The following is an 11,371-nucleotide window of genomic DNA, read 5'->3' as shown; positions in this document are numbered from 1 at the left end:
CAAAATTCAGAACTGCAGCAGGGTCCTGGAGGGGAGCGCCTGTATTCAGTAGCTCCAGCTCACCACCTAGCTGGACTGCAGCTGTGACGCGTCTATGGCTCCGCCCCAAACCGAAAGCTGCCACAGCACTTCCGGCTCCCTCCCTCAAGAGTGGACTGGGCCGGGTCCCCGTCCCTGTCTCGCCCCCCGCCTTGGCCCCGCCTTCGCCCCGGCAACCCTCGCTGCGCCTCCCAGTGGCGGGTCGGGGATAAGTTCCTACGCGAGCAAACGCGGGTTTCTGAGAGCACGGAAGTTACGTTATAGGCGCGCGTCCCGGGGGCGGGCGTCAGCTGAGCCACTGGGGCGAGGTTGGGATCTTCTGGGATCTGCAAAAGGAAACCAGTGATCTTTTGGGGGTGGGAGCGGGGTGCAGGACTGCACCAGATTCAAGGGAGAGGGCTCCGAAGTCTTCTCGCTCATTATAAGGCGAGAGCGAGAAAATCCTCAGGATCTTAAAGAGGAGAAGGGGGCGGCGGATTGCCAGGATCTGTCAGAGCCTTGTCGAGGCTGCGGAGACGCAGTTTCTAATCTAAGGCGACGGGGATCCCTGGGGGGAGCGCTGTTGGAATCCCTGGGCCCGGAACGGAGGGCCCAGAGGCCGGGCACCATGGCGTCCATCCTGGATGAATACGAGGACTCCCTGTCCCGCTCAGCCGTCTTGCAGCCCGGCTGCCCCAGCGTGGGCATCCCCCACTCGGGTAAGGGAGGGGAGGGAGCCGCTCACACTATCCGCACACCTGGCACCTGCGGGGGAGGATCGGGGAGAGTAGCTCCAAGGGTCCGGTTCACCGCCTGGACATACAGTCCAGACCTAGGCCCCTGATTCTCCTCAGGCTCTCTTGGCCCCCCAGCTGGTGGATGGTCGAAGTTTAAAAGAGCAGCAAGAGCAGTCTCGTGATCTAGGCCCTGCCACTCGGGTTCTACAAGGAAAGTGGGACCCATTTAAGGAAGTGACTTGCTTACAGGGCCCCGGTTGAGAGAAGTGAGAATAGGCTTCAGGCTTCAGCCAGAGCCTGTGCTTTTCCTACCAGGCCCCTTCTGGAGGTGGGAGGAAGAGGGTGGGCAAAGAAAATGGTGGAAGGGGAATGTTGTAGGGGTAGGAGGGCTGGTCCTAGAGGGAACTTTGTCACTGAACAGGGAAAAATGAAGTTATTTTGGGCCTTTGCTAGATCTGGGTGCAGGCTGTCCTTGAGGGGAAATTTTTGTAGAAAGTAGGACAGAGTTGGCAGAGAGGTCTCAAGTGCTAGGTATGCAGTGGTAAAGAAATGAGAATAAAAGCTAGAGAAAGAAGCTACAGCTTGATTGGGACTGTTCCCCAGGGCTTCCTCTGCCTTCATTCTTCTGGAGACTCACTCAGAGCATTACTGCATGGGTAGGGAGGAGGGGAGAGAGTGGATCTAGACTACTTTAGTTGAGCTGAGATTGCTAGGTCCTAGATTGATAAGGGAGAATGCCCAACCCTTTCTACTGAGAAGGGTACATGAGGGTGCAACAGCATTATAAGGGTTCAAAGAACCCACCCCTCACAGCTGTCAGAAGGAGCCCAGAGCCCTCATGTAGAGAAGATTAGCAAACTACTTGATATGTTGATAGCAAACTTTTAACTGAGGGCTTGGGGTAGGAGTATGTTGGGAAGGTGGAGAGGAAAACAATTTTTTTGTTGCCTCTCCTTGTTCTTCCTCCATCTCTTCCATAGCTCACCTTTAATTCCCTCCTTTCCTGTAGGGTATGTGAATGCCCAGCTAGAGAAGGAAGTGCCCATCTTCACAAAGCAGCGCATTGACTTTACCCCTTCTGAGCGTATCACCAGTCTTGTTGTCTCCTGCAATCAGCTCTGCATGAGCCTGGGCAAGGATACCCTGCTCCGGTAAGTGAGGGCTCAAAAGACTTAGTAGGGAGTGGATTAGTGGTATTTGGGGACTATTAACTGACTGGGGACTTTCTTTCATTCTGGGCAGGTGAAACTACAGTAGATTTGGAATTTTCAGGAAACATCCATTACCAAAGAACTAATGTAGTATAGTAGTTAAAATCAGGTAGATCTGGATCAGAGCTCAGCTCTCCTTTGTACCAGCCAGGGAATGTTGAACAAGTCACCCAGTTTCTCTAACTGTGTCCCATCACCTGTTAAAGATAGTTCTAACCCACAAGTTAGTCACATTGATCAGGGGAACCATCTAGAGTCCTGAAGTAAATCCACTATACATGGAAATAATATATCTCAATAAAATTAGATATAAACACATACATACATACATACGTAAGTGGGAATACTATATAACAAGGGTGTCAGAAAAAAATGCTTATCTAGAATAACCATCTGGAATAAAACAGCTAAGGCTCTGTATCACAAAAACAAATTCTAGGTGGGATAATAATTTAAATAGGAAAAACAAACTGAATATCAAAAGAATATTTAATAAATGTCTGTGTTCTTGGGCAGAAGGGAGACCTTCTTACTCAAGCTAGAGAGGACAGGTATATTTGACTACATAGTAATGACAAAATAAAAACAAAAAAGCCTTTGAGGGGTGCTTGGCTGGCTCAATTGGTAGAGCATGTGACTCTTGATCTTGGAATCGTGAGTTTGAGCCCCACATTGGGTGTGGGGATTACTCAAAATAATAATAAAGAAAAAAAGCATTTGAATCTGGTCATGACCAAAGATGGTGGGAAAATGATGTGTTTCCACATATGACTAAGGATTTACATCCCTATTCTTTAAAAAGCCCTTACAAATTAATAAGAAAAAGACACTTAAGTAGAAAGGGGAGGGCAAAGAATATAAACAAGCAGTTTACAGAAGAGGAACTCTACATTGCCAGTAAACATCTAAAAATATTTTCAACCTTTGGGAAATAAAGGTAAGGTACCATTTTTTTTAACCTATCAGATTGACAAAAATTAAAAATAGTAATAGATGGTGCTGGTGAAGACACACAGAAATGGACTCTCACACACCGCTGGTGAGAGTATAACTTGCCACTGTCTTTTGGAAAAGTGTTCTGGAAATGCCTGTTAAAGTTTAAAATGTCTATAAGTTGGACCCAACAATCCCACTTTGGAGAATACGTAATCTTAGAAAGAAAAGTACCGCTTTGCAAGGGTATAGATACAAGGATGTTGACTGCAGAGTTATTTATGGTCGGAAAAACTGGACCCAAACTGAATGCCCATCAACAGGAAAATGATGATAAAATTATGGTTGAGCCATGAAGGGGAAAATTATGCAGTTATTGAAACAATGAGTTAGATAGAGCTGTATGTTGATACTGTGGAATGTTCATGAAATATCATTAAGTGAGAAAAGCAAGTTAAAAATTTATATATATACACACACATATGTACACAACATGAAGTGATTTTTGTAAAAATATAAAGACAGTGACAAAACAAGTCTATGTTGTAAGGATGGAGAAAAACCTTAAAATCAGTTTTGTCTATGGAGAGTGATGGGTTTAAGAAGAAAACTGTTAACTCTTTATACATCTTTGCTTTGATTCTTTAAAAATGGGTATATAATTTGAAAATGGTTTTAATAAGGGAAGTATAATTTCAACAGGAGCACCCCTCAGGGTTATTGTGAAGATTGAGATATACTTGGTTAAGGTCTTGGCATGGTGCTTGGTATGTAGAAAGTACTCAGTAACCATTAGGTAGTATTTGTTCTTTTTTTACCCCAGCAATCTGGGATACCCCTGCATTGTCTTCCCAGATGCACTGTAGATCTTCTGAGTAGAGGGAAAGGACTTCTATTTAGTGACTTCTCAAAATGAGGTAGGGGAATTCTCAGAGCTGAAGGTTCTTAAGTAGGATCCTGTGTGTATTTCAGAGTTCCCTTGAGATTGTGTGCAGAATTTTATATGTGTATATAGATTTCAGGGAAGAGAGCCTGTGGCTTTCATCAGATCATAAAGAGGTCTGTGATTCCAAAAAAGGATCTGCCCTTCTCTGGAGTGATGCTGTGACTCTTGTCCTGACAGCATTGACTTGGGCAAGGCCAACGAACCCAACCATGTGGAGCTGGGACGCAAGGATGATGCCAGAGTTCACAAGATGTTTCTGGACCACACTGGTAACTGGTGGTGGTCTGAGATTGGTGGGGCGGGGGGTGGGGAGACTGGTTGAGCGGAGGGTAAGTCATTGCCTGGGTGGATGGGATCTGAGAGTGGTGGGGTTAAGGAGGAGGCTGAGGGTGGGAATGGCAGCATTCTGTAGAGTGCCATACTCTTCCCCACTCCAGGCTGTCACCTGCTGATTGCTCTGAGCAGCACTGAGGTCCTCTATGTGAACCGTAATGGACAGAAGGTACGGCCACTGGCACGCTGGAAAGGACAGCTGGTGGAGAGTGTGGGCTGGAACAAGGCACTGGGCACCGAGAGCAGCACAGGCCCCATCCTGGTCGGCACTGCCCAAGGCCAGATCTTCGAAGCAGAGCTCTCAGCCAGCGAGGGTGGACTTTTCGGCCCTGCCCCAGATCTTTACTTCCGTCCATTGTACGTACTAAATGAAGAAGGGGGTCCAGCGCCTGTATGCTCCCTTGAGGCTGAGCGGGGTCCCGATGGGCGCGGCTTTGTTATCGCCACAACTCGGCAGCGCCTCTTCCAGTTCATAGGTCGAGCAGCAGAGGGGACTGAGGCCCAGGGCTTCTCAGGGCTCTTCGCTGCCTACGCTGACCACCCACCCCCATTCCGTGAGTTCCCCAGCAGTCTGGGCTACAGTGAGTTGGCGTTCTATACCCCCAAGTTGCGCTCTGCACCTCGGGCCTTCGCCTGGATGATGGGGGATGGCGTGTTGTATGGAGCATTGGACTGTGGGCGCCCCGATTCCCTGCTGAGTGAGGAGCGAGTCTGGGAGTACCCAGAGGGGGTAGGTCCTGGGGCCAGCCCACCTCTGGCTGTCGTCTTGACCCAGTTCCACTTCCTACTGCTGTTGGCGGACCGGGTGGAGGCAGTGTGCACGCTGACAGGGCAGGTGGTGCTGCGGGATCACTTCCTGGAGAAGTTTGGGCCGCTGAAGCACATGGTGAAGGACTCCTCCACGGGCCACCTGTGGGCCTACACTGAGCGGGCCGTCTTCCGCTACCATGTGCAGCGGGAGGCCCGGGATGTGTGGCGCACCTACCTGGACATGAACCGCTTTGACCTGGCCAAAGAGTATTGTCGAGAGCGGCCTGACTGCCTGGACACAGTCCTGGCCCGGGAAGCTGATTACTGCTTTCGCCAGCGTCGTTACCTGGAGAGTGCCCGCTGCTACGCCCTGACCCAGAGCTACTTTGAGGAGATTGCCCTCAAGTTCTTGGAGGCCCGACAGGAGGAGGCTCTGGCCGAGTTCCTGCAGCGAAAATTGGCCAGTTTGAAGCCAGCCGAGCGTACCCAGGCCACACTGCTTACCACCTGGCTGACAGAGCTTTACTTGAGCCGGCTCGGGGCTCTGCAGGGTGATCCTGAGGCCCTGAACTTCTACCGGGAAACACGGGAGCGCTTCCGGGCCTTCCTCAGCAGCCCCCGCCACAAGGAGTGGCTCTTTGCCAGCCGGGCCTCCATCCATGAACTGCTTGCCAGCCATGGAGACACAGAACACATGGTGTACTTTGCCGTGATCATGCAGGACTATGAGCGAGTGGTGGCATACCACTGCCAGCACGAGGCCTACGAGGAAGCCCTGGCCGTGCTTGCTCGCCACCGTGACCCTCAGCTTTTCTACAAGTTCTCACCGATCCTCATTCGCCACATCCCCCGCCAGCTGGTGGATGCTTGGATTGAGCTGGGCAGCCGGCTAGATGCCCGGCAGCTCATTCCTGCCCTGGTGAATTATAGCCAGGGTGGTGAGGCCCAGCAGGTGAGCCAGGCCATCCGCTACATGGAGTTCTGCGTGAATGAGCTGGGCGAGACTGAGCAGGCCATTCATAACTACCTGCTGTCGCTGTATGCCCGAGGCCAGCCCGCCTCACTGCTGGCCTACCTCGAGCAGGCCGGGGCCAGCCCGCACCGTGTGCATTATGACCTCAAGTATGCGCTGCGGCTCTGTGCTGAGCACGGCCACCACCGTGCTTGTGTCCATGTCTACAAGGTCCTAGAACTGTATGAGGAGGCTGTGGACCTGGCCCTGCAGGTGAGCCAATGCATTTTGACCCCATCCAGTAGAGGGACCTGGAGAGCAGTTGCTTCAGATGCTGAGGGTTTGGAGTGGGGGGCTGTGGCTAGAGGGTGCTGGCATTTCTTGCAGAGAGGTGCTTTAGTGTAGAGGTTAAGAATGTGGACTCTTAAGGTCAGGGTTTGAAGTCTGGTTCTGCCACTTAGGAAGCTGTGTGACCTCAGGCTGATTTCTGACCCTGTTTTTGCCTCAGAGGATTCGGCCACAAATGGTAATGGTACTTAGCTCCTAGAGTTGATTAAAGTAGTGTGTATGAAAAGCACTCGGAACAGTGCCTCCTCTACAGTAAGTTCTACATTGATGCTAGCTATTGCGTTACAGCCACGGCTGCAGAAGGGGAAGGTGCCGAGTTACACTTCTCAATCCTGAGTCATCACTTGCCTTAGGATCACACGAAGTGCTATTTAAGATACAAATTCCCAGGTCTGAACCCAGGACTTACTGAATCAGAAAGTCTGAGGTGAGACCCAAAAAATTTGTGTTTAAAAAAAATTTTTTTTTTAAGATGATTTCTTTATTTTGAGAGAGAGCGAGAGTGAGCAGGGGAGGGGCAGAGAGAGAGAAAGAGAATCCCAAGCAGGTTCCGTGCTGTCAGCTCAGAGCCCGACACGGGGCTCAATCCCACGTACTGTGAGATCATGACCTGAGCTGAGATCAAGAGTCGGACGCTTAACTGACTGAGCCACCCGGGTGCCCCCCAAAAATCTGTATTTTGAATATACTCCAGGGTGATTTTTAAGTTTGCTAAAATCAAAGCCCCAACTGTCGTAATTAGCTTTTACAAAGCTGTGACAGGGACATACCCATTACTGAGACAGGTTTCTGTCCTGGCCTCCAGAAGCCCTCACCTTGCTTGCTCCCAGAATGCTGGGAATCCTGTCTTGGGGCCTCTCCTCGGGCCCAGCTTCTCCCGGGGCACCTGTCTCTCCCGTAATCTGTATCGTAGAGGGCAGGGGGCTTGACCTTAACACTCGTGGTCTCCCCACAGGTGGATGTGGACCTAGCCAAACAGTGTGCTGACTTGCCTGAGGAAGACGAGGAACTGCGCAAGAAACTGTGGCTGAAGATTGCACGACACGTAGTGCAGGAGGAGGAAGATGTGCAGACGGCCATGGCCTGCCTGGCCAGCTGCCCCTTGCTCAAGATTGAGGACGTGCTGCCCTTCTTTCCTGACTTCGTCACCATCGACCACTTCAAGGAGGCGATCTGCAGCTCGCTCAAGGCCTACAACCACCACATCCAGGAGCTGCAGCGGGAGATGGAAGAGGCCACAGCCAGCGCCCAGCGCATCCGGCGAGATCTGCAGGAGCTGCGGGGCCGCTACGGCACAGTGGAGCCCCAGGACAAATGCGCTACCTGCGACTTCCCCCTGCTCAACCGCCCTTTTTACCTTTTCCTCTGTGGCCACATGTTCCACGCTGACTGCTTGCTGCAGGCCGTGCGGCCTGGCCTGCCGGCCTACAAGCAGGCCCGGCTCGAGGAGCTGCAGCGAAAGTTGGGGGCTGCTCCAGCCCCTACCAAGGGCTCTGCCCGCGCAAAGGAGGCCGAGGGTGGGGCTGCCGCTGGGGGACCCAGTCGGGAGCAGCTCAAGGCTGATCTAGATGAACTGGTGGCCGCTGAGTGTGTGTACTGTGGGGAGTTGATGATCCGCTCTATTGACCGGCCCTTCATCGACCCCCAGCGCTATGAGGAGGAGCACCTCAGTTGGCTGTAGGAGGATGCTGTGCTGGGTGGGCAGGCCGTTGGGGGCACGTGCCCCTTCTTGGGAAGGCTACACCCTGGTCTGTGCTCCATCATCTGGAGACTCGCCCCATTGTTGGGAAGAGTGGAATTCTAGCTGTCACCGAGAGGTATCATCTGCCGCTATCCAGTTCTTCAGAGCGGCCTTAGGGCCACTGTTATGCCAGGCCATCTGCCTGCCTCCCAACAGGGGGCCTTAGCCTGGAGAAGTCAGAATTCTGACCCCATCACCCTCTCCCCTCTAACGGTCCTGTTTTCCTTTTTACTCCCCACAGACATCCTGTTCACCTTCTAGAGCGAGAGTACCATTCTCCCTTTTCACTGCGTGGCTCTTCCCCTTCAGAGGAAGGCGTCTCCTGTGTCTGCCCCTAGGTCCCAGAGAGAAAAGGCAGCCCCTCCAAGTCCTGGGCGTGGAGGGTGGGGAAAGGTGGTGCTGGTGGCGGGCGTGTCTTGTGTACGCTTTCTAGGGCTCTGGTGTGTGGGCGTGCCCTGGGGGACAGGGCCTCATGGAGGACAGTGGGAGATGATGATGGAGTGGGGAACATTAAACTGCCTGCGCTGCGCTGGTGGTCCTGGAGTTGATGGCTTTGTTGATGCTGGCCTGAGTGGCACGTGAGTGATCTCCAGGAGCACAGGATGCCACAGGGATGCTGCTGGGACCCTGAACACTTTCCAGCCTTGGACCTCGCTGCTTCACCTGGTGATGTGACTGATTTTGACATATTTTCTATCTGTTCGCTTCCTTGTCCCTCTGCTCCATCCTCTCCTTCTCCAGGCTCCAACTGGGATTGGTGGCCCACCATCCTCAGACCAAGCACTGTTCTTCCCTTTGGCCAGCAGGTGGTACTGCTCCCCACAGAATCCTTCACACGGGCGGCTGAGGGCACTAATTTCTCGTCCCTTTCTCCGCTAGTGCTTCCTCAGTCTGTTCCTTTCTAGTGTGTTCTGGGAATCTGCACTGCCTCACCGTGAATCTAAGCCCTCATTCTTCCTCCCTTCACTAGCCCTTATACATGCGAGATTTTGCTTGCCCTTGTCTTTGCCAGCCTGGATCCTTGCATTCCCAGCTTCTGCCAGCTTTGATACTGCCCTACCACTGTCTGGTATTTGACCATAATGTTCAGATCCAGTGTGGAGGTAGGACTGCCCCTGCCACCATCCATGGCATTTGGCAGATTTTTTTCCTCATCTAACTTCTGTGACCCGCCCTCCCCCTCTGGACTACATACACTCTTAGTTGTGGCTACCCTAAGGAGTCTGGATCAGGGCCTTCCCGTGACATCAGCGAGCACCCTTTGCCCTGTGGACTGGGGTTCACAGTCCACTGTTCAGCTCTATAGGTGTGGTCCATCAGCTGCTCAGACTGAAACAAAATAACAAGTGTCTTCCTGGAATCAGGCTGGGGTCAAGCCACCTGGCTGGTGACTACATGCTTTTCTCTCTCCTGCCGCCTAACCCTTTCCAAGACTTTTATCTCCTGCAGTCCTGGTGGAGTCTTGCCCTGCCAAGTCCCCCCAACCACTAGAACAACCCTGTCTCCTCATGGCCTCTGCCAACCGGCAGGCTAGAAGCCGCCCGTCTTTGATGAGTCTCAGACTCTCCGTCTTCTCCCAAAAGCAAGAGGGAACAAATAGGGAGGGGTTGGTAATCCCTGGGTGGGCAGAGAGCATCCTAATCCTGTTCCCTCTGTTCGAAGATTTGGAGGCTCTTGCTCCCTTCCTCTCCCCATGTGGCCTACCATTTCCCACTGTCAGTGAATATTAGGTCTAAATTTTGACCTGCCACTTGCATGGTCACTTGCTTACTTAGAACAGCTTGGGTCTTCTGTCTCTGCACATAATGGGTACCTAATATATGTTAGTTAAACAAACACTGCCCTATTGCTCCCTCTTCCCAGTGGACTTGGCTAAGACAGCCTGGGATGCCCCTGCCCCCTTCTGTCTTCTGAGCCTGCCCATCTGGTCCTAGGCTGCTTCCTCTTTCCTGGAAAAAAAGGCCACAGGCTTCCCTGGCACTGACAGAATGGGGTTCCGTTGAGTCAGGGCAACGGGAAGCTACAGCCCTTAGATCCCTGGAAACCAAGCAAGGCCTGGAATGGAGGGGAGAGAGGAGGCCCTCAGGGCCTTGGCCCTAAGCCTGGGGAGGGCCAGAAGGGGGTGGAGTGGGGGAGCAGCTGCGTAGGCAGGGGCCAAGATGAATGAGCTGCTCCTGGAGCTGTCACTGGAAATAGGAGGAGTGGCCACAGGCAGTGACGCTGAGATCAGGGCAGGAGGCCTGTAAACAAGGAAGCCACCTGGGGGAGACTCAGGGCGGTCACTGGTCCTGGGGAGCAGGTGCTTCCTGAGGCCCGCCCTTGAGAGGGCTCTGGGGGGCTGCCTGGCCAAGTCGTCAGCTGGCACGAGGGGGCGCTGTCGACCGGCTTCCTGAAACCACCAGCTCCTTTCCACAGCTCCATGGGGAGTGGCTGTCGGAGGGTGTGACAGCCTAGCGTCTGAGGCCTGGCTTTCCCACCGGACAGCCCTCCCTTCTCCTGTCCCCAGTGCAGACTGGCCAAGAGCACCAGCCTGGAAGGGAGGGCACAGGGCTCCAAGCTGGCCAGCATGGGTGTGAGCTTATTCCCCCAGGACCACCAAGTCTTGAATTCCCCCTTCTCCCACCCCAGGGCTCAGGTTGCAGGCTGGGCCCTCATCAACCCCGTTGGATGGGAGGGGGCTTGGAGGCCACCAGACTCCAGGCTGCCCTTGGCGCTGCCCCCCTGGCGCCAGGGAAACAAAAGGTTAGGGGGCCCAGAGGGAGTTATCTGGCCCCACCACCACCAGGGGAGGGGGAGGGGGCCAAGAGGGGCATACCTCCTTCCCACTCCCCCAGCTCTGCAGATTCTTCGAGACACTTTCACAGGCGGAAATTCCCAGAGGTCAGAGGAGGGAAACGGTTAATTCCTTTTATTCAATGGGTCCCCCCTACACGCCTCCCCCCAGCTTCCTCCCTCCACTTCCCGCCCCCCCCCTGTGTGAACAGGAAGTGGAGAGGAAAAGGCTCCAAGCAGAGCAGCTGGGAGCAGGAGGCAGGGAGTGGGCGGCAGGCTTGGTGCCAGCCCTGCCCCTCATGGTTGCTTGCTGGAGGGCCAGAGCCACTGTGGCCTGGGAAAGAACCTGCAGCCCTGCTGGTGAGTGGCAGCAGAGCCGGGAAACAGCCTAGCTTGGAGCCCCCTTCTCTCAACATGCTCCTAGGGCAGAGGCTACTGCCAGGAGGGTGCAAAGCATCCTCTGTCCAAGACCCAGCTTCCCTTGCCACTGCAGCCCCACCCCCACCGCAGGCTGGGCATCCTGAGGCTGGCAGGCATCTCTTTAGGCAGCCGCCAGTCCTGGCACTGGCTCCAGCCACTCAGCCCCTTGGCCCTGCCAGTTCTTTGAAGCTCATGCAGTGCTTCCTGTTT

The 11,371-nt window shown here is 53.5% G+C and overlaps 1 protein-coding gene across 2 annotated transcripts; it reads left to right on the top strand.

The window, feature by feature from the left end:
* The first annotated feature begins 304 nt into the window (after positions 1–304).
* Positions 305–8,512, top strand: VPS18 (VPS18 core subunit of CORVET and HOPS complexes). 2 transcript variants are annotated; one of them, XM_058738157.1, is made up of 5 exons: positions 305–737; positions 1,765–1,906; positions 4,023–4,114; positions 4,283–6,153; positions 7,184–8,512. In XM_058738157.1, the coding sequence occupies exons 1-5, from the start codon at positions 647–649 to the stop codon at positions 7,907–7,909; spliced, it is 2,922 nt and encodes a 973-aa protein (XP_058594140.1). In that variant the 5' UTR covers positions 305–646; the 3' UTR covers positions 7,910–8,512. The 2 variants fall into 2 exon arrangements, with proteins under 2 accessions (XP_058594140.1, XP_058594141.1); XM_058738158.1 differs by lacking the exon at positions 305–737 and adding an exon at positions 1,998–2,903 and having other exon boundaries at positions 1,784–1,906.
* The last annotated feature ends 2,859 nt before the right edge of the window (positions 8,513–11,371 follow it).

The sequence above is a fragment of the Neofelis nebulosa genome, chromosome 7 (genome assembly GCF_028018385.1).
Source record: "Neofelis nebulosa isolate mNeoNeb1 chromosome 7, mNeoNeb1.pri, whole genome shotgun sequence".
Taxonomy (NCBI): Eukaryota; Metazoa; Chordata; class Mammalia; order Carnivora; family Felidae; genus Neofelis; species Neofelis nebulosa.
The sequence above is the reverse complement of the archived record's forward strand: the minus strand, read 5'-3'. Positions and strand labels throughout refer to the sequence as shown.